Genomic DNA, 21838 nt, shown 5'->3' with positions numbered 1-21838 from the left:
GGTAGTTGCCGTTTTGGCGTCGATGCAATACCGTGAAACGGTACAGTGCGAGTCTAAAACCGGGCTTATCATCCCAACTTCCGGGCTACGTAGCAGAAGCGGGACGTCGAACGTGGCGTTGGCCGGGTCGAGCAAAGACGCGACTTCCGTATTCTTTGGTCCTGTAACCAGCCTTTGTCGTCGGAATTGTCGGGGATTGCTGTAGCTTCGGGCAAGTTGTCTCCTGCAGCTTCTTTCTCTGGAGTCTTCGTGAACTCGGGAAGGTTCATGTCGGAGACTGCTGTAGCTTCGGGCAAGTTGTCTCCTGTAGCTTCTTTCTCTGGAGTCTTCGTGAACTCGGGAAGGTTCATGTCGGGGATTCCTGTAGCTTCGGGCAAGTTGTCTCCTGTAGCTTCTTTCTCTGGAGTCTTCGTGAACTCGGGAAGGTTCATGTCGGGGATTGCTGTAGCTTCGGGCAAGTTGTCTCTTGTAGCTTCCTTCTCTGGAGTCTTCGTGAACTCGGGAAGGTTCATGTCGGGGATTGCTGTAGCTTCGGGCAAGTGGTCTCCTGTAGCTTCTTTCTCTGGAGTCTTCGTGAACTCGGGAAGGTTCATGAGAAGCTTGGCTATGTCATAGAATTTTCCCATCATCACAAGATCCGCTTGTTCACTGGGAACAGACAAGTCAGCGAGAAGAGGTTTGGATGGACACGACACCTCTTCTGCAGTCCCATCTGTAGCTTCTCCGTGCTGCGACGGCGGAACCAGGTCGTCCTCGCCGACGATATCGTTTCCTGCGTCCTGCAGGTACTGGGAAATCCAATAAGCGAGGTTTGTCCCAATGCTTCTGTACCGGTTCCTGGCAAAGTCACACATTGGGTTGTCGTTTCCCGACAGGCAGCGAGTGCACGACTCGGGCTGGTGAAGGCAATACCTTGGGTAATGGATCTCGAGGTGCTGAAGCTCGATTTTGCGTTTGCAGCCGTTCTCGAAGTTGGGGCAGTAAACGCGTAAAGTCCCCAGATCCTTGACGTTGAAGTGTAGTCTCTGGACGTCGTCTGTGGTTAACCTAATCTTGTCACTTGGGCAGATGGCCGTTTCTGTTGCGGCGGAGTCGACCACCTGAGTGGCAGCCTTCACACAATTTTGGCATAGCACATGACCGCACGGGATAACCCACAAAAACGGCGGAACATGCCGGCACAAGAAGCACACCCGCGTGCCAGGCAGTGGATCCACGAACTTGAGAGGACGGTAGTCAACGAAGCAGTTGTAGCCCCACACAATGTGCTGGCTTCCGCCACGCTGACCTAGTAAAGCCGCGTCATCGAAGTGATCGTTCACGCCCACACTGCTTGTATCGTCGAAAAATCTTCCCTCCTCCAGCCAGAAGTTGCTGGAAGGGTCGTCGAACATGTCCATAGTTGCAAAGATCTCCATAACTGCGTGAATGAGGCACACTTGTTCAGTCGGCTCGACACTCGGACAGACTGAAGGACTTTCCCAAACTGCTTGCACTGGGTTAGGGGAGGAGATAGCGGATAATGAAGAAGGAAAGGAAAACTGCACAGCCTTGTGATTGGTGCTGTGATCGCCACCACCCCTCCCACGTGCACAGAGAAGGAGTATAATGGAGACGACGTGAAAAACAATGCAGCTGACAGCCAGGGAGCGGGCACGCTGCGGTGTAGAGGGAGGCTCTCCGGAGAAAAGAACGTGAGGGAGCGAGAGACCTAACTCAGTATTCCGGGAAGGCGAAAGAAACCAATGCGGTCTCCTAAGGTGGGAGGAAGCGCTAACACCGACCTCCTTTGCAAATCCTATTCCCTCCTCCCTTTGCTAGCCGGGCCATCTGTCATTGAAGCCAGAAGCATCTGAGCTGCGGCTTGTAGTAGAAACCTTCCTTTATTCGCAAAGAGGAAGTACGAAGAATAGAAAATAGAGATTTTAGGTGGTGTCCTTACTTCGGGACCCTAACCCCCGAATTCAGAAATCTAACTTCACTCGAACTTGACTTCCATCGGTCTCAAGGCAGCTCCATCCTGTTTCATAAACCAAACTCGACTTGAAAGGCGACTTGCGATCGACCTGGCTCAATTTCATTCGGTCCAACTTTCAAGTCGGCTTAGGGGCTAGCTTGACTACAAAGGCTAGAAGGTTTTCCTAGTGTCGCGACCGGGCCGGCGCAGCTGAAATAACTTGCTATGCTCAAGGCAGATGGCGCTGCCGCCCGCTGGCGTGCGGCGGGCGCAAGAAGCCGCTATGGGTAGTGCTCGCTGGTTCAGTCGGTTGATCATGTGTGGGTTGCTATCACTGCTTTGACAAGGCGTTAAAGTGTTAAAGACGTGGTGCAAAGACTGGCATACGTTCTTTTCTCATTTAGATTCGACACGGACTAGCTGTAACACCGACAGTGTGCCGCGGCAGGAGCAAATGCAAGCGTCACGTCGGGCCTCACCTACTGCGCCGTAAAGAAGCGTAAAAACGCATTTTGTACATGATACCGAAATGAGGAAAGGAAGCGGCACAAATTGCAGGGTGGAACGTCTTTATTACACAAGGTTCCATGACAACAATGTACTAATGCCTTTTTTTGTGCGAAGTGCCCTGTGCGAGGCTACTGACAGCGCCTCATTTTCAGCAACTTTTTCTTTTCTCGCTGCGCGCCGCGCTCTTCGTTTACCGACTTTACAAGGAAATGCATCCTAGTCAAGGCGTAAAACTTGACCACTTCTGTCGTAATTCGACGTCCATGCTCCGCGCAGCCCACACCTTGAAGCTCACGTCCCTGAAGAAAATGCAGAAAGCTGACCATGCTATCTGCGTGTAGCTCATTGCGGCTGAAAAACACCGTAAATGCGTCCTCAAGCTTAGCTATGAGCTGTTCAATTAGCCTTGGTGGATAAACTAAGCCTCCATGGTCAAAATTTCGATTAAGTGAAGCATTGTTGTTTGACTCGGCTTGCAAAGGCGAAGTGCTGAAACAAGTTGCACATTCGGGGCAAGGAAATCTTTTAAGGATTTTTCTTACACCATCCCCCGCTACATAAAAAATTAGTCTGCTGTCACTTTTTTTGTCTACACAGCCCTGATGATCGCTCAGGCTGCTATGCTCCTCGAGCAGCTCTGCAGCAGAAGCCAAGTTTCCGCCATCCAGTAAATTGTCGACAAGTTCAGTTATTCGTTCATTTTTTTCTTTGGGAACATCAGATGGTTGCAAGAGGGCAGTCACGACTTCTGCAGGTACGTTTGCTCCTTTTGGAGGCTTTGAGAGGCTGTAGAAAGAAAGGTTGTTGATAATTATCAAAAACTGCCCCACAGTTGGATGATCATTGCAACCAAAGCACTGGCGCACAATCCCAAATACATTCTCCATCCTGTCTTGGCTTAGGTTTGCAGTCAACAAGTACTTGTTTTGTAGCGACGTGGTCAGGTATTTTACAAGCGACAGTGTGCTTTGCAGCGTTTCACGCAGCCCAAGGACAGTTCCTGCACTTAAAAAGCTGCCACCATACTGTGCAGCATGTTCCTCCCATTCCTTGAGAAAAACAATGAACTCATTCAAAAACTGTGCACTTCTTGAATCAGCACGAAGGCCTTTTGATGGGATTCTAGATAACATTACAAAAATTGGTCTTTCCATTAGTTTTACAAACCGTTCTGTCGGTTCGATGTTTCTGACGTTGTCCCTTTGCAAATGGTCCCGGTAAAAGAAAATACCATTTAGTACCTCCTGACTGAACAGCTGAAAGGCAAGGTTTACTCGCATTTTTTCGAATGCGTTTGGATGCACATGTGATTGCGTGATGTGTGGCATCACCTTCAATGTCACAAATCGCCCGCGCGCACTTGCCAACTGGCTGGGCGAACGGCGCGGCTTGCATAGCGCGCCAAAAGCCGCACGCCTGGCAGCTGCAGCGCCACCTACGCTGTGCATCCAAACCGGTTTCACAGGGGCCCCTTGAAACGGCGGCCGTTCACGACACTACGAAAACCTTCTAGCCTCTGTAGCTTGACGCTGACATCGTAGTTCTTTCCAACATGGCCGCCTCCCAAACGGACGTCGCGCGGAGAGTAGCTGCGTTCGAGTTCGCGTGCCACGCCATGGATGCTGCGTTTTCGGAGGCCCATCGGTTGCCGAGGATCCCCCGGCCAGCGTTATGCGATCGGGGGAACCCCATGGAGCTGTACAACGACGAGCAGTTCCTCGCCCGCTATCGCTTCTCGAAGAGCGCCATGCGGGAGCTGCTCACCTTGCTGCCTCTGCGCGAAAGTCCCGACAACAGGGGACAGCGGGTGCCTCCGATGCTGCAGCTGCTCCTGGCGCTAAGATTTTATGAAGGCCGGCACGTTTCAGACTGTGACGGGGGATCTGGTGCGGATCTCGCAGTCTACGGTGTGCCGCGCAGATGGCAAGGTCACTTGCTGATTGCCCAGCACTCGCGCCCGATTTTTGTGGACTTTCCAACCGTCTCGCAGCTGGGAAATCTGATGCGGGACTTTTATGGCATCGCCGAATTTTCTGATGTAACCGGCTGCATTGACTGCACCCATGTCCGCATCAACAGCCCTGGAGGCGCAGATGCGGAAGTGTACCGAAACCGGAAGGGGCTATTTCTCCATCAATGTGCAGGTGAGCAATGAAATTGAAGTTCTCTGAACAGTTACGACTGTTCAGCTCACGCGTATTCATTCGTGTAGTGCACTTGCTGTCATTTTTATTCTATCCCCGCGGTGCTACGAACGTACTACAATCACAAGCATGCTTGCCCGAAAGACGTGGGTTCAATTGCGCTACGGCGTCACTACGGCGCCTCTCCTAGGCTGAATCGCTTTGGGACGTTAAAAAAACTTCGAAAACAAAAGTATGCTCGCGTCGAGCGCTGGCAGATAGCGATCATTCTTCGCCCAGACCGCAAGAGACTGGAACGACCTCCCCGCTGAAGCGTTCATCCATCCTGGCCGGGAATACTTCAAATCATTCATCACTGATTTTTTTCTTCAATGATATGTATGCCCACCCCTCATGTAATGCCCCTAGTGGGCCTTTGAGGTACTAATAAATAAATAAATAAATAAATAAATAAATAAATAAATAAATAAATAAATATGTCTCTTTCGAATATGCGATCGAGGTCGAGCATTTTCTTTTGAAGAAAATACTGCTTTATAATGTAGCATCGTTCTCCATGAACAGAAACACTGTACGTCGTTATTCCTTTCTTTTTTTTGCATGGTTGCGCATGAAAGTGGGTTTCGCGAGTGTTCAGAACTGCGCGTTCTTAGCGATAGGCTGTCGTATCAACAGTTGCATTACGAGTTGAAGAAATAGAAGGCGCCATGTGTCTGCTTGCTTTTGCTGATTGGTCTTATTGCTGGATTTGTACAGGCTGTCAGCGGACCCCAGCTGCAGTTCTTTGACGTTGTTGCCGACTGCCAGGCTCCGTCCATGACAGTCGGATATTCGACAATTCCCGCCTGCGGGTATGTACGAGGAAAGTCGGGTGCCTGGAGTCCTGCTGGGGGATGCTGGCTACGCATGCCACCCTTTCCTCATGACACCGCTGTCGGACCCTGGCCCAGCAAATTCGCCGCAAGGAAGGTTAGTTAATATGTTGCCAATGTCATTGCATGACAAAGTTCAATCATCCCGCAGAATTGCATGACAAAGTTCAATCATCCCGCAGAGGCACCTTGAGTCTCAAGGTGATGCTGTTTGGTGCCACCACACATCTCAGTTGTCCGCACATTAATCATGTGCCCGAGATTGGAAACACAAAGACGACAGCACTTCCCAGAACTATACACATTCCAATTACCAATGCACCCCTATTTATTCTTAGGTGATGCCTGCATGTTTTCTTTGGGTATGGTCCTTAAATTTTTAGCTCATGTAGGCTTTCTACAAGATATCTCTTATTCCAAGTAACCTCAGCCCCTCCTCATTGCTGAGCAGAAGGCTGAGCTTAGCCTTAACTGTCAGATGCCTTGCCCTTCTTGCTGGATAGAGGACTGTGGTTGAGGCTACCTGGCTTCATATTTTACATACCGCAATTCTTGCCACAATTTTTAGGCGCTATACATCACTTAAGGCCATTCCATCTGACTTACACCCTACGGACGCACTATAATCATGCGCATACTCACTACTCTTTTAGGCCCTATACCCCCTGTTTCGCTTTTAACACGTATGCCAGACAAAGACACTGTTTTTGGCGCTCTTTGGCCGTAGATGCCCTTGCCCCAAAAAAACTGATCATCGTCACAAAGTTCGACCACACTTTCTAGCTGTGGCATTAAACCAACTCAATATTCCTTTATCCATACAGGTACCAGAAAGCGCACATCAAGACCCGTAATGCGGTCGAGCGAGCATTCGGTGTCTGGAAGCGCCGCTTCCCTTGTTTGGATATGGGGCTCCAGCAGAAGGCGAAACAAGCTGCAGTAATCATCACTGCCTGTGCAGCACTGCATAACTTTGCGTGCTTGAGGAAGGAGCCGCAGCCTCCTATTCGGACTGCTCCCGCCCAGAGTGCTCCACTCGACCGCACCAGCACGACAGCAGCAAGGCGGCCACAGCACCTGCCACCTGCTGATGCTGTCACCGACAGCTTGTCAGGAATGCAGGCACGTCGGGTGCTCATCCAGAAGAGCTTCACTTAGGTAAATATAACAGAGAAAGGCGGGCTAGTTGGCGACTATTATTAGAATGTATCTTGGGACCGTGCAAAAAGACAGCGGACGAGGAAGAGACCAACAAGACAGAGCGTGGCACTTCAACTGAGTTTATTGCACAGGTGCGTCACATTTATGCATTCATCGCAATCACAAACTAACCTAACAAGCGACCATCACATGACACTGTTGTGCTGCCGTGTGCGGTACAGCATATTATCCAGACGTGCAAACTATTGACCACACAAGTGCATGGAGGTTTTGCTGACACAAGTGCTGGATTCCTTCTTAATACAGTAGGCTTCGTACGCTTCTCTACTTACTTTAAAGGCAAACTTTTTTAAGACGAGGCGGGCAACCACGGCAGTGGCGACAATAGTTCGCCATATGCCCACCCGCCGCCAATGCTCCTACTTCTGCGTGGTGCTCCTGAAGTCTGAAGTTTATACAATTTCCAGTTTATCGATTGTAGCTTTTGCGAGGAAGATTGTGGTATTAAGCACGCAGACAGATTCGCCCCGTGCATGAGCGGGGTCGTTTATCGAATGAATACCCCTGTCCTGTGGCAAAAGCTACATTGGACAAACTGGAGACTTCAGGAGCACAACGTAGGAGTAGCCGCATTGGCGGGGGGATGGGCATGTGGCCGACCATTGTTGTCACTGCCGTGGTTGCACGCCACGGTTCCACGAAACGACAGTCTTAAAAAACTTTGCATCTAAACTGAGTCGAGAATTGTATGAAGCTTACTGTATTAAGAAAGAATCTGGCTCTTGTGTCAGCAAAACCTCGGTTGACTTGATAAAGAGTTTGCATGTCTGGACAACATGCTGTCCCGCACAAGGCAACGCACCAGTGTCATGTGATGGTGGTTTAAGTTTTTAGATGGATGTATAAATGTGACGCACCTGTGTAATAAACTCAGTTGAAGTTCCACGCTCTGTCTTGCTGGTCTCTTCCTCATCTGTTGTCTTTTTGCTCGGCCCCAAGATACATCCTAATCACATAGGTAAGAAATACACGATTCGCTACATTCTCTCATGCATATTGAATCAAGCATGTTTATAATGCACAGCTGCTCATGCTACCCATATCCCTACTTTTGTGCAGGAACTAAGAAATGCTACAATTTTTTCTCAGCTTGTGAATCTTTTCAGTTGCGAGCTTGTTGCACTAACAGGGTGCTACTCTTCAAGTTCAGGGAGCTGCATTTGTTGCTATGGCGTTCTGTTTCAAATGCTATTTTTCAAGAACGCTGTATTGATCTTGCAGGAGGTGAATACCACTGCGTCCGTCCATTCTTGTCATTACATGGACGTGGAGGCTGCCTAGAAAAGCTCTTTTCTGTGACCCTGCTGCTGAGGATATTAGGGGAGCTCAGTTCATTGTTTTAAGAACTGCTGCCTCGGTGTCTTTGCTTACACACGTTTGGTTTGGTTTGTGGTGGTTTTAATGTCCCAAGGCGACTCAGGCTATGAGAGACGCCGTAGTGAAGGGCTTCGGAAATTTCGACCACCTCGGGTTCTTCAACGTGCCCTAACATCGCACAGTACACGGGCATCTAGAATTTCGCTGGGATCAAACCCACGTGTTTTGGCTGAGCATCCGAGCGCCATAACCACTCAGCCACCGAAGTGGGGCAGATCAGTTTGTGTTATTACTTCAAAGTTGTGGATTTTGCCTTTTCAAGGGATGTGTGTTACGAATCAGCTATTAAATGGCGCACTTTTTTTGGCTAGTGTAGAGTTCAAAAGAAGCAAGGAGTGCATTGTTTTTATTTGGTTTGGATTGGATTGAAGGTGGTGTAGAAGAGCCAATCCTTCAGCTGTTAAACTGGAGCCTTCTTTTCAGGGAACTAATGCGTGAGCGGTTGGTAGTGTATTGTCGCTCTCTCTTGTCTGTGTCCAAAGTGGGAGTTGGTTGGTAGTTGTCATGGTATGGCGCAAAAGGTTGATTCTCTTGGTCTGAAATGTGCTTCCCGACATGATTCATACACCTCTTCAAGCTCAGTCTCTTGCGACAAAGGTGCATAACGGGCAGCAACTAGCACTGAGAAAGAAGTAAAGTCTACTGCAGCATATGTGCCAAGAGAAGTGCAGGCATTGCTGTGTCATGGTGAAACGCACCAAAATACAGTTTGGTACCTGTGAGCATTTTGAATTTCAGAGTGTAAAGGTAATGGTAGTACACTGAACTCCTGTAACTCTTGCAGAAGCTACACAATCTGTCTGCAAGTAGTTGCACTCAACAGTCTGTTTTTGAGCCCAATGCACCTGATGTTTGTTAGCTGCCTTGACCGATGTCACAGTCGTGGTGGACCACTGAAAAAAAAAATTATGACCCCTGTAGTCTTTGCGACATTTTGTTTTGGGGTTCAATGAACAGTTGGTGATATGACTAGGTAGTTAGTTCTAGCTTGGAAGTGTTTTAGTGAAATTATTCACATGCAAACACGTAGCCTAGTGTTTTTTTTATTTGTACCTGCAGGTACTCGTTCGCTACAGTTGCGCCCACCTTCTTGGAATAGTACCGATTCCACTCGACGAGAACTTGCATCTCTTGAAATTGTTACAGGCTTTGGGGGTTCAAAATAGCAGAACATGAGTGCCATCAGCAAGTGCTTGGTGACGTATGCTTCTTCTAAGTCTTTTCCGTGCCTTGTGCAGGTTGTCGCAGGAATGTGGTGCCCATGTTTTCAAGGATTAAATTACTTCAGCATAGTGGCATTGCATTGACTCGAGCTCTGGGCCAACCTAGTAGAGAGCATAGGAGGAACCGCGTTCTTTAAGGGTTTAGGTTTTTGTGTAGGAGGCCTTAGGTTAGGCGACACAGCATAGATAATAGAACTAGGAGAGAGCAGTGTTGGCGTTTGTGCACTTATGGTGTTGGCTCTTCCATCAGCAGAGATTGTTGCTACTTTTCATACATGGAACCTTTGCCAGTGTGGCCTAAATTTTCCCTACCAATTGATGTTGCAAGCCGTGCCAGGGGAGGATTTTCGTTCCAAGAGCAGCCAGATTTGTAGCGTACAGCAGTGCATACTTCCGCGAATTACTGTTTGAATACAAAGACCCACAAGCACCATGTAGCCATAGCAGCAGGAGGAGGAGTATCATGCCTCCCACTGAGTCATGTACTTAAAACCATACGGGTGCCAATGAAGTGACGTTATGAGGATTTGCCACATACTATTCGTGCAAGCATTCAGACAGCATTCCAGTTTCTTTCACTTGTAGGCACTATTTTATTGTGGTGCCTCTCGCAGCTTGCGAAGCTGTTCTAGTTTTATTTCTTTTTCGAGTTGGAGAATTTCAATTTTGAGCTTTTTTTCCTGAATGTCCAAAACTTTCTTCTCCCTACGTTCTTCGAGAAGACTTTGGTGCTCCTCCCGCATCAGCTGGAGGCGCACCGCATGCTCTTCTCGCAGTAGAGAGGCTCTGACATCATTCTCGTCGGCCAGAGACCTCTCCAAAAGGGCCATCCGCCCTCTCGGAGCCCTGCCACCATCGCCAGTGGCCACTGCTTCAGCAGCAGTGCAAGCGTCAGCTCCAGAAGCAACTGCAGCTGTGCTGGGAGCATCCGCAGGTTCCACAGGTGCACAAAAGGCACCGCTCTCCTGCTGAGTTGCTTCTGGAGCTGCCGCACTTGGGCCAACAGGAGCCGTTGATGGCTGCTCCTCGTGAACAGGAGAAGCTTCCCAGTCTTCCTATGTAATAAACAAAAAGTAAAAATTAGTGGGAAAATAAATCTAAGCTAACAATACATTACCCTCCTACCTCAATAGTGCAAACTGTTGGGTCAGTTGGTAAACAGACATTATAACGAAACCTTTATAATGTTCCCCGCGGCGGCTAGAATTTCTTTGGAGGAGAAATTCTAGAGGCCCGTGTACTGTGCGATGTCAGTGCACGTTAAAGAACCCCAGGTGGTCGAAATTTCCGGAGCCCTCCACTACGGCGTCTCTCATAGCCTTACTCGCTTTGGGACGTTAAACCCCATAAACCAACCGACCTTTATAATGTTCCTTAGAAGTAAGTGAGGCATCAGTTGCCTTTCTCAGCACCAAATAACTGCCATTGCATCTTGAGGCCATGGTTTAGGTGTTCTGTTTTGGTCTGTTATATTCTTCGCAATTCGCTCTGAGCCTCATGGCCTCACTTTTGTGTTGTTTCTGCTAATATGCTAATATATAATTTGCTAATATAGTCGTGCTGGCCCAGAGTTTTTACACGTGTGGTTATTCTTTAATTCTGTGCTTGCACCTTTTTGTTCTTTCAGTGGATTTCGTTATTTTTTAATTTTAGTACATTTCCTACTTAGCATTTTTGTGTTTCTCCCTTCCGTCCTGTGTTTTTTGCAAAGGTTTCCTTATAATTACTTTCAACCTCCTTAGCCACATATATGCGATACCAATGCTAAGGTGGGGCGTACCAGAAAAGTGAAGAATACTGCAGCCTGTGGAACAGCCTATAATGGGTGTATGTAAGCTACTGTACAAAGCTGCTATTTCTCATGTCTCATTATAGGAGTCCTGAATCAAAGTCACTGCAAACTGTTGCACTGTGGTTGTATTACATTGGCAGTGCCATTCCTGTAGCTAGTATTACAATTTCCTTTCTGTTTATGTAATATAGTGCACTGTACAAATAAAGTATGCACAAGTGACAATTGAATGCTGTGTTGCGCAACAAATTTTTATTGTTGATGCTACCGCCATAAATATTACTGCACACTTTGTGTACACACTGCTGCCACTAGTGCTACTTTTCAGACTGCACTAATAAGCACGTCTGCAGGCAACCAAATTCAGGGCTACAGAAAACACTCCTCAAGTAAAACCTCTGCAATGCAAAACACAATTTGCTTTCAAACTAGCAGTCAAATTCCAAAGGTATTTCGAGCATTGCACAGAGGCAAGCTGCAATATTATTCAGAACGAGAATGCTGTTAGCTTATCCCTGAAGCACTACCATGTACAAGTGCACACAAATATGAAAATATGTGGAGTGCATGCATAATGGAACTGCATGAAAGTTGACATTCGTTTAAAAAGATGCAGGAATGCTCAGCCGGGCTCAAAAACACGAAATAAGCAGGTGAAAATGTCATAATGAATGCAGTTCAGGTTGCAGCACGGAACAAGGTTGCTACATCAGTGACCGACGGTTTACTCGCCTCCTTTCACTACAGAAAACAGCATACCACTTACATGCATGAGCACCACCAAGACAGAATGCCTTCGGAGTGCTGTCCAACAACATGCAGCTTGGAGCAGGTCATCCTTTTGCATTGTCAACCAATGCAGCCTTGATCTGCACAAACATTCAGCCAACCCCGTGTACAGCAGCTTGCAACAGTGTTGCTGTAGCTGAACCCTATAATCCTCACAGTAGATTAAAGGCAATAAAAAAATTAAACAGCGCCACTTGCAACAGTGCACACTGCCATGCAAAGTGCCCTACCTGCATAGTGGAATTCCATGTCGCCTGGTCCATCGACCATTGGCTGCAAGAGCCTAACTACAGGCAAACTTGCCACTGGCAAGAGGCCACTGCCCCTGTCCGAGTCTGTTTGATTGCCAGCACGCGTTGAAATGTGGCTCGCAACAGCCAGCACTTGTTCACTTTGCGGGCTTATTGCGCACTCTGCTGGCCCTCCCCCTGAAAAGAAAACAAAAACATATAGCACACAGTGAACCTAGTTTTAATAGATGTAAAATGTGCCATTAAAATACTGTTTTGTTCATGAAGTCCCATACAAAAGCAACCGAAGGCACATCAATGCGTCCGGTGTTGTTTTCGCTCCATTTTTGTGCCACTAGTCCCAATAGTGTCATGAACGAGTAAAGGTAGGTTGCACTATGCGCAGCCTTCCGGATTTTCAATAGTACCAATCAACTCTCAATCGCGCAGCAAGTTTCCTGATGAACATCAAGTTCGCCTGTGTTGGCGCCGTCTGAACTAGGTCAGCGGTACGAATCGTCCGTTGTCTGTTCGCTGCCGGCCTGACGCGAACGCTCCATCGCATGGTACTGCCCGCTCATCGTCGTCTTCTATGTAGCAGAAATCTGCTTTCGCACTGACTCGAGTGTAGTAAACATTCTCCGTAGTTTTTATAAAACAAGGAGGCTGTAGAGGATACTGCTTACGCATTATTTACACGATTAAAGCAGGCTGCATTTATCTGCATTCGTAAATGAAGCAGGGTACACTTCGCGGAAGCGTGACTACGCGCCAATTGGCGCGTTATTATACCGTTCCTAAAACTATGCATTCCAGCACACGCTGCTTACGCAGACCAAGTAGAATAATCGCGCCCTTATCCATGGCACACGAAACATGCAGGAAGAAGCGTTTGTAAACGGCCTGAAAGCTGCGCTCACCTGTCTTATGGCAATCTCTCCGTTTCCTCGCATCCTCCTCCTTTGATTTCTGCTTCATGTTGTTCCTGCATTTTTTAAGCTGGTGAGGGTCGCGTCGGGTCACCCCGTGGTTGCTATTAAAAATTCTTGCAACTTCTTTCCATGTCTCGTTTTTTTTCGCCAGCGAAGACACATCCGTTTTCTTGCACTCGAGTATGTGCTGATGCGCCTTCACCAGCGCCGTTACGAGCTCTTTTTCTTCAAATGTGAAGCGAGGCGCTGGTCTCCGCTGAGAGCCCGAGTCTTCGGAGTGTTGCGACATTTCGCGATTTCTGCTCACGTGGATAAGGTAGATAAACAATCCTTGCAAGTAGGCCAACGTGAACAGAAAAGAAACAACGTAGAAAAAACTGGCTATGGCTCAACTAGAATTGGCTCAATGTGGGACACGTTGCCAACCAAAGACGTCATTCAAGCGAAAGCGGCCGGTAGCACTGAAATGTGGTTTTATTGTTAGCATTTTTCTGCAGAAGTCACTCACACCTAGTGCCTGTTTATGATTGCTGAACGAAACGCGTGGTTTATACGAGTAAAACGTGCGTTACTATAATAGAATGTTAAATACTCTCTTCCCCAGACGAGCAATGCGCCCTCGCGTTCAAGCACGCGCTTCACTTGACGAAGAACGTAGAACGCCATCGTTCGATGGCGTTCTACGTCAAAACCAGCGGTAACTCAGGACGTTCCACGTCCGCCGCTTACGAACGTGGGTGGCGCTGATGAACACTTTCAAGGTTAGGTTATTTGTAAACATAAATACCCCCGAAAGCAGAAGGTTTGACAGCCGTCGCCGTAGCTCATAGGTAGAGCACCGGACGCGTAATTCGGAGGTCGTGGGTTCGGATCCCACCGGCGGCATGTGGTTGTTTTTTCTTCTGCTTTTCTAATCAATTAGCCTTAAGCGACAGTAATATTCTTACTTGATGAACACCACAGAAAAAAAATAAATTAAAAAATCCCCTGTGCTCCTTGGTTTCTGTGGCTGTTGGCCTCTCTCATATTTATAACGAGCCCCTCATCCCCTTCTCTTGTTTGCTTAATTGCTCAGCGAGGGCCTCGGTTCTGGCAGCCTTGACTCCATAGGAAGCATAAGAGGGTTCTCACGCAGCTTCCACCCTCGCCGTTCGATGGCGTTCTACGTCAAAACCAGCGGTAACTCAGGACGTTCCACGTCCGCCGCTTACGAACGTGGGTGGCGCTGATGAACACTCTCAAGGTTAGGTTATTTGTAAACATAAATACCCCCGAAAGCAGAAGGTTTGACAGCCGTCGCCGTAGCTGAGAGGCAGAGCACCGGACGCGTAATTCGGAGGTCGTGGGTTCGGATCCCACCGGCGGCATGTGGTTGTTTCTTCTTCTGCTTTTCTAATCAATTAGCTTTAAGCGATAACATATTCAGTAATATTATAAATTTATCAACACCACAAAATAAATAAATTAATTAAAAATTCCCTGTGCCCCTTGGTTTCTGTGGCTGTTGGCTTCTCTCATATTTATAACGAGCCCCTCATTCCCCTTTCCTTGTCTGCCTAATAAAACGAGGTTTAGCAGTTTTTAATAATGAAATAAAACAGAAATAGAAGAATAGCCAAGAGTATCCAAAACTGCGACAACAAGCAAGATGGCGGCGGGCAGCGATGTTGCATCTGATCTCCTTCCTTTGTTTTGTTGCTTCGCTTGTTGCTATAATGAATGATTTTTTTCTAAAAACAGTGTTATAGCGTGTAAAATAAACTTGTAAGTACTTTTTATGCACTACATATAGTGCCTTTTAAGTCACTGGTGGCGAGACTATGTACGCACTCAGCCCTCAAAGTGTGTTCTGTGAACGTACAGCGACATGAGCGCGCACTTTGTCGAGTGCACTTATGTTACGCCGTTTAGCTGTGCTAGAGTGCATTTTTAGCAAGTCACACTTTTTGTAAGTGCACTTTATTTTTCGCGCTTGACAGGGGTATTAAATAGAGTAAAGCAGAAATTTGGGCAAATTGGTACGTATTCATTTTTGAAACAGCGCAACAAAGACGGGACGTGGAAACTCAGGGGTAAAGACAAACAGGCGCTGACTAACAACTGGGTTTATTGAAAAAACACACAGATATATAGACAGATTTAGCAAAGATTAATCGCCACCATAGTCAACTCATGCCACATGTGACGCCAGATACCCAATCTCCCCTTCGTATTAAATAGCCATTTCGGAGGTGATTGGAACTCTAATGAAGTCTACACTTTTTCATTTGATGCCATATTACCCGGGTCGTATACTGCTTTTTAAGTACGAAATATTACTGAGATAGCTCACTGGGGAACCTCCGATATCAGGCAGATCGTACACAACTTTTACCTTCATTTTTTTTCTGCTCCTGCGAGACGATCTTAGTTCCAAGAAACAGCTAGCCCCACCAAACAAAGAGGAGAGGAAGAAACGGGTCACGACTATCAATTTCGGGGAGACATTTTGCCGCCAAGATCTTTGAGGGTTACGTCTCAATGCCTCACATCTTCGGGAACTAGTGGCGGCTCAGTCACCACCCGGGCTCAATCCGTTGCAGCAGAAGCAATGGGCCCTCGACGCTGCAGAAACGAGGAAACGGCGTATTTCCTTGACCGTATGCAGCGATTTGATATGCGGAGTGTCTTGCTGCAATATGTGACCATGTGCGATGTTCTTGGACAAAAAGTTGTGTAAATTTAAAAACAGTAAGACACTGTTATAGAAATATTGAAGGTAATGGTCCATTCTTCCGTTATGTAGAAAAATCTTTTAGTTTTTCCATCGCTCGCATTGAGCAATCAAGACTGCTACAGAAAAACAATGGGGAAGGATTTCTGACGATAGAAAAAAAGATTAATAGCAAAAAAATGCAACGTGAGATCTGCGGATATATTAATTGCTATAGTGAAAGCTGAGAATATATGAAAAAATTGCGCATAATTTTTAGGTATGTTTTCTGTCTCGCTCGCAAGAAACATTTGCGTAATACCATCACATGGCTTCGAAAACAGCGGATCATAACAATGCTAAGCTAGTCCCACTTTTGCCTTAAGCTCAGCTTTCGAATTGAATAGAGGTAAGTAGGCTGGCCTAAAGGCAGAAATAACTCTTCACAGGTAGGTTGATGACTGATATGTTGAATGAGCACAAAAACAATGAAAAATATGATTCTCACTCTGTAGATTACACTTAAAGGTTGAACGCGGGTGGTAGACTAAGCAGTCATTTCAAAATTGGAAGTGATATTGGAAGTGAATTGGAAGCCACTACCATGCCTTAGATCAGCACTTTTTTTCACAAGCATTTGTTTGTTTATGGGGTTTAGCGTCCCAAAGCGACTAAGGCTATGAGAGACGCCGCAGTGGAGGGCTCCGTTCTTTCCTCACGTTGTGCACAAAGGTCTCGGAGCCAGCACACAGGAGCTCTATTCTGCCTAGCCCTGTCATCGACCAAGCAACCATGAATTCATCGGCATTCATCACCATTCGTCATTATGTCAATGAGGACGAAACCAATGTAAGTTCCCTGAAATCACACTGCATCGAGCGGAATAAAAATTCGCTGTGGCTTAGCTTGGTAGCGAAAGCAATATCCGTACCTACGCCATGGTTCAGCTTGTGGTGGTGCTTGTGGTTAGACTTGTGGCGATGCATCGGTTATACAATCCAATCCAATCGAGTCCAGTCAGGCCGCCGTTGATGTGCACCGCCGTCGCACACGAACGGCGCGAGATGGTCGCCCAGCTCTTCGGCGTGACGTCACACAGAGGTCATGCGAAAGGTCATTTCATGTGCACGGCCGTCGCACCGCAAAGGCTTGAAAGTGAAAGTAGTATTGCTTTCGCAATAAAAAGGAAGCTTGAACTTCTCTTGGCATACCACTGCATCATGCACTCGCTTTTTACCCGTAAGCAAAAGAAAATGTGACGGGACGCGTATACGTACAACAAGGCATTCACGTTACCACAGGATACCACCATTTCTATGGGAACACATATACGCAGGAGATCAATAATGCATGAAGTATAAATGCCACAGGCAAAAGCACGCAAATGAACGCCGAACTTGACAAATACCGAAATGGTTTACACCGAGCACACATGACCAATCAGTTGGCTTTTTTTGTACCAGCCAGAGGAGTCGTCTTTTGGCTTCTCTTTGGAAATGACCAGATCTTGCAGTCATTTCGTGAGCAGTTCGTGCAGTGGGGCGCACAACCCACGGGCGTCATTCCCAATCTGCAGCAGTGAAACGTGGGTAGCGCAGTGGCTTCCGCAGCTCCCAAAGGCGGCGTTAGCAGCTTCAAAAAATAACATTAACTCAGACCTGTGATGGGTAGAGAGCACTGAGGCACCCTAGTTCAGGCGATTCAAGTGCAGCTTGCAATTGGGTTCTTCCACAGGGAATCGTTGCGTGCTGGTATCGCCGCCGAATTACAGCCGGCTTCGTGCCGTCAGATGCCAAAATCCCGAACCACGTGAAAAATGTTTAAGCAACAAGTCGCAAGGAAGTGCTGTCATAAATCTGTCCTACAAAATCGTTGTTTCACTGATAAAAAAGAGGTTTTTACATGTATATACGCGGTAGGCGTTGAAATGCTGACCATGGGAATCGACTTGACTGCTTATGTTTACAATTATGACGCCACGAACAGTTAGTTACCCACTTCCCCCTTTCAAGAAGGACACTGTCATAATTTTATTACGACTGCGGTCATGTATCCTCCACCTAGGTATGGGCACCGCCCCATTGCTGAAATCGAGATGCGTTTTCTCTATGGGCATAATGACGGCGTGTTGCGCGCCCCAGTGCACGAACCGCTCGCGAAATGACAGCAAGATGTTCAGATTTCCGAGAGAAGCCGGATTGAAAGGCAGCCAATAACTCATGCTGCAAAACAGTGCCGACGTGGTGGCTCAGTGGTTGTGGCACTCGGCTGCTGACCCGAAAGACACGGGTTCGATACCGGCCGCTGTGGTCGATTTTCGATGGAGGCGAAAGCAGCCCAGGTGATCGAAATTTCCAGCGCCCTTCGCTACTGCATCGCTCATTAGCCGCGTTTGTACAATAAACTATCCGATGTCGAGATCAACCATACATCGATAAAAAAGGTAAAACGAGTACTAAAGGATGTTTTCCTTAAGAATCTATAAAAAGGTTTGCGCCTTAAAATTAAATGCTGTATATGTGTTACGTTGTATATGTCCACATTCACTATTTCATTTTCTTTATTCAAGTGTCTAGAGGTGTAAATATATTTAATGGCCTTTTTACTTTGTTTGTTTATGGAATTTCCCCGTGTCTTAGAGAAGGTGCAGTGTCTCTGTGTATGCTTGCCCAATTCTTTAATTACTAACAAAATTCAATCTTTCCACAGACTAACGATGGGGACATTTCGCGCCTGTGTACAATAACTGTGAATGATCTTGTGCTTTACTTAAGAAATTTCCGCTGTCCCGATAGCGACGACAGTAACATGCGCGCTTGTTTTTACGTTGTGCTTTGATAAGATTGTCAAGCCAGTGACTTAGTTCTACGAAAGATACCAAGAAAACATGCGTATTTCGCAGGCTGCCGGCACCGCAGACAAGCACAACAGTGCTTAAGCGGTGCGGGAATGTACGCTTTGTAAGCAGTTGGACAAAATAAACCATTATTATTATTATTATTATTATTACATGAATGCGACAGCAGAGCATCGCATCAACTTTTTAGCGCATCGTATTCATGTCAACGGTGGTAATGCGCTAGGAAAGCGCATCGCATCAATGCGCCAGATGGGGTAGATCTAGAATGGCAAGTCGACTTCAGCGGTGAATGGAAACAGGTTTGGAGGTGTCCCTCCTCCTTGTCGTGCCTATACAATACCCCCCGCTGGAAAACACAGCAGACGGCTCACTGATGCGGGTCACTGGACCCCTCTGCCGCGTGCAATGGGCGAAGGGTCACGGTCCCACCGGACTTGATGCTCTACGTGTAAACAGTAGCGCATCGGCTCCACGGCATACCCTAGGAAACGCGACGCGCTGCTGTCGCATCAAAAAACCAACCCAGTTTTGCAAAACAAGGACGGAAATGCCGCAGGCGCGCGCTGCCTCGCAAAAAGAACGCGAAAGTGCCCCACGCCTTGCACCTGCGCAGCAGAGAAAGGGCAGCCGAACTGAAGAGACCTCATCTGACCCCAGTACGCTTCTTATCGCTTTAGGGTAGCGCGTGTGGGTACCGTGTGCGCCCCTGCGTGCCCTAGAAGACAGGACTACTGCACTTTCGGGCACGCGAATTTCACACTTGGATGAGCAGTGCAAGCGACCTCATCCACCATTTTCACTCGGCACGCCCGCCGCATGCGCAGCAAGTTACTTGAAAATGGTCCATTGCTAAGGGCGATTTTCGCTCCGGATTAAATAATACCGCATTTACTCGAGGAAAGGATGCGGTGCCAGTGGTAGAAAAAGAAGCAGTCCTAACTCAGCAGGTGTGTCTATTACATCGGAACAAATTTACGTGACAAATTCAGGCTGTGCGTTTATTATGCGAACATGATATGAACTGCAGTTTTAAAGGCACGGGACGCCGCGTTCAAATACATGAACACAATGTCCATGCTTTCGGGCACGTTATCAGCAGAAAGAACCCGTCCGAACATGCACTTGGCCTGTGGAAACCTCCTTTATTGTATATTCGGCCTCAACACAATCTAAAAAGCAGCAATAATGGTAAAGAATAGAAATGAAAAGCGGAATAATATGAATTTCATAATACTGAAAACCAATACTGAAACAATATGCGACGAGCTACTCGAATAATACAGGAGTAATTGCTAATTTAACAAACCAATCAATGAAAAGCAGAATGGCGAATACTTCTTATTCAACCACAATAAAATCTTACGAAAAGAGGTACCGAATTACCGCTACAGTTTATGCGGAGCAATGCATGGTATACTGCAATGGCCCATACCTGCAAGCAAAAGGAGTGGCAAGAGTAGACGTGGGCTCTCTTGTCGACGCCAAAGTTGATCGGCGCTAAGGCGGGCGTATTAATCGGTGCTCACTGGCCGTCATTAGCAGGTGCCCACTCAACCGTAGTAGTTGCCGTTTTGGCGTCGATGCAATGCCGTGAAACGGTACAGTGCGAGTCTAAAACAGGGCTTATCCCCCCAACTTCCGGGCTACGTAGCAGAGGCGGGACGTCGAACGTGACGGTGGCCGGGTCGAGGAAAGACGCGGCTTCCGTATTCTTGGGTCCTGTAACCAGCCTTTGTCATCGGGATTGTCGGGGATTGCTGTAGCTTCGGGCAGGTTGTCTCCCGTAGCTTCTTTCTCTGGAGTCTTCGTGGGGCGATCCCGGGCTGGCGTTGCATATGTCTCCTCGCCCAACGCCGCCTCTCCTCCTCCCCTTCTCTTCTCCGTTCCTTCCTGCGATGACAAAACCGGTAAGCGGCCCACTCATCGCTGCAGATGGTGGTCCCTGGGAGGACGTTGGCAGCGATGATGCTGCCGAGGGTCGCCGCGTCTCTTCTGTCTACATTGAATAGCCGCAGCTCCTTTGTGGCCACAGAAATCATGCCGAAAATCCATGGCCCTCGGTCGACGACGCCGCCGTAGTTCTTCTGGCGATGAGGCGGCACGTTGTCGCCGGCCATAAGCCGGCCGCGGTTATATTTTCTTCTATCTCGCATCAGGCATTCGTCTACCTGAACTTCTTCACCCGGGCCACCCATCGGAGGCGCTCGCTGGAGCTCCTTGCAGCACACCTCCCGGACGTAGTTGCTCCAGTCTGTGCAAGCGTCCATGCCTATATCGCCACCCTGCATTTCCATGGCGACACACATCGGCATCCATTTTGCCATGCAGAACGTCAGGTACAGCACTTGTCCCCTTTACAACTTCACGTTAGGGCGACCCAAACGATCTTTGTTAGCAAAGAAGCTTGCAGAGTCCCCTGCACTTGTCTGAAGAGCAGCACTGCCGTGCAATGCAGCGGTGCCGTGTAGTTGAGAGAGCTGCTTCCGGCATCGGTTGCAGCGAAACTGGGCCCGCTTCCCTTTAGTTGAAGGGCGATAGTAGGTTACGACCTCGCCGTCACAGTAGGGCCGTTGGTCATTAAATCCTAGCTGTCCGCAGACTCCCCAGTATTCCGATGTGGCCGGCCGGCCCATGGAGGCTGCGGAGGGCTGGGGTCGCACTACCGACGACTGCGGCGCCAGTTTGAATGTTTGAACGAACGCTTCCTGGACCTCGTCGTCCTCTGTGATGCGGCCCATCTCGGCGAAGTTCGGGTCCTCTCGGATGGCAGACATGCTTCGGAAGGACGCGCTCACGATAGATGCCGACAAACCACGAAACAGCGCAAAAGGAGCCCGGTGGGCACAGTTCCAGTGTTTAAATAGGCTTTAGGTGTCACCATGCTGCTGACTTACATGCTGCTCGCCCAGCCAAGGAACGGCTCTCGAGGAGAGAGGGTGGTGGTAAGGGAAGGAAGCCCTGTTCCCCCCCCCCCCCCCCCCGCCCGAAACGATGTGGGGGAGGAGAGAAGTAGAGGAGGTGGTGAAAGAAGGAACGGAGAAGAGAAGAGGAGGAGGAGAGGCGGCGTTGGGCGAGGAGACATGCAACGCCAGCCCGGGATCGCCTGTCTTCGTGAACTCGGGAAGGTTCATGAGGAGCTTGGCTATGTCATAGAATTTTCCCATCATCACAAGATCCGCTTGTTCACTGGGCACAGACAAGTCAGCGAGAAGAGGTTCGGATGGACACGTTACCACTTT

At 48.1% G+C, this 21838-nt stretch overlaps 2 protein-coding genes across 2 annotated transcripts; one reads left to right on the top strand and one right to left on the bottom strand.

Moving 5' to 3' along the window:
- The first annotated feature begins 4530 nt into the window (after positions 1 to 4530).
- On the top strand, positions 4531 to 6641 carry LOC149337166 (uncharacterized). Its single transcript, XM_089554835.1, has 2 exons — positions 4531 to 4611; positions 6308 to 6641. Exons 1-2 carry the CDS (start codon positions 4604 to 4606, stop codon positions 6639 to 6641), a joined length of 342 nt encoding a protein of 113 aa, XP_089410961.1. The 5' UTR covers positions 4531 to 4603.
- Positions 6642 to 9897: 3256 nt separating this feature from the next.
- LOC149337165 (uncharacterized) lies at positions 9898 to 13348 on the bottom strand. Its single transcript, XM_089554834.1, has 4 exons — positions 13036 to 13348; positions 12116 to 12313; positions 11493 to 11494; positions 9898 to 10359 (listed from the first exon to the last, which is right to left on the bottom strand). Exons 1-4 carry the CDS (start codon positions 13334 to 13336, stop codon positions 9898 to 9900), a joined length of 963 nt encoding a protein of 320 aa, XP_089410960.1. The 5' UTR covers positions 13337 to 13348.
- Between the last annotated feature and the right edge of the window lie 8490 nt (positions 13349 to 21838).

The sequence above is a fragment of the Amblyomma mixtum genome, chromosome 7 (assembly GCF_055824585.1).
Source record: "Amblyomma mixtum isolate Tamu chromosome 7, ASM5582458v1, whole genome shotgun sequence".
Classification (NCBI taxonomy): Eukaryota; Metazoa; Arthropoda; class Arachnida; order Ixodida; family Ixodidae; genus Amblyomma; species Amblyomma mixtum.
Note: the sequence above shows the minus strand (reverse complement) of the source record. Positions and strands in the feature narration are given on the sequence as shown.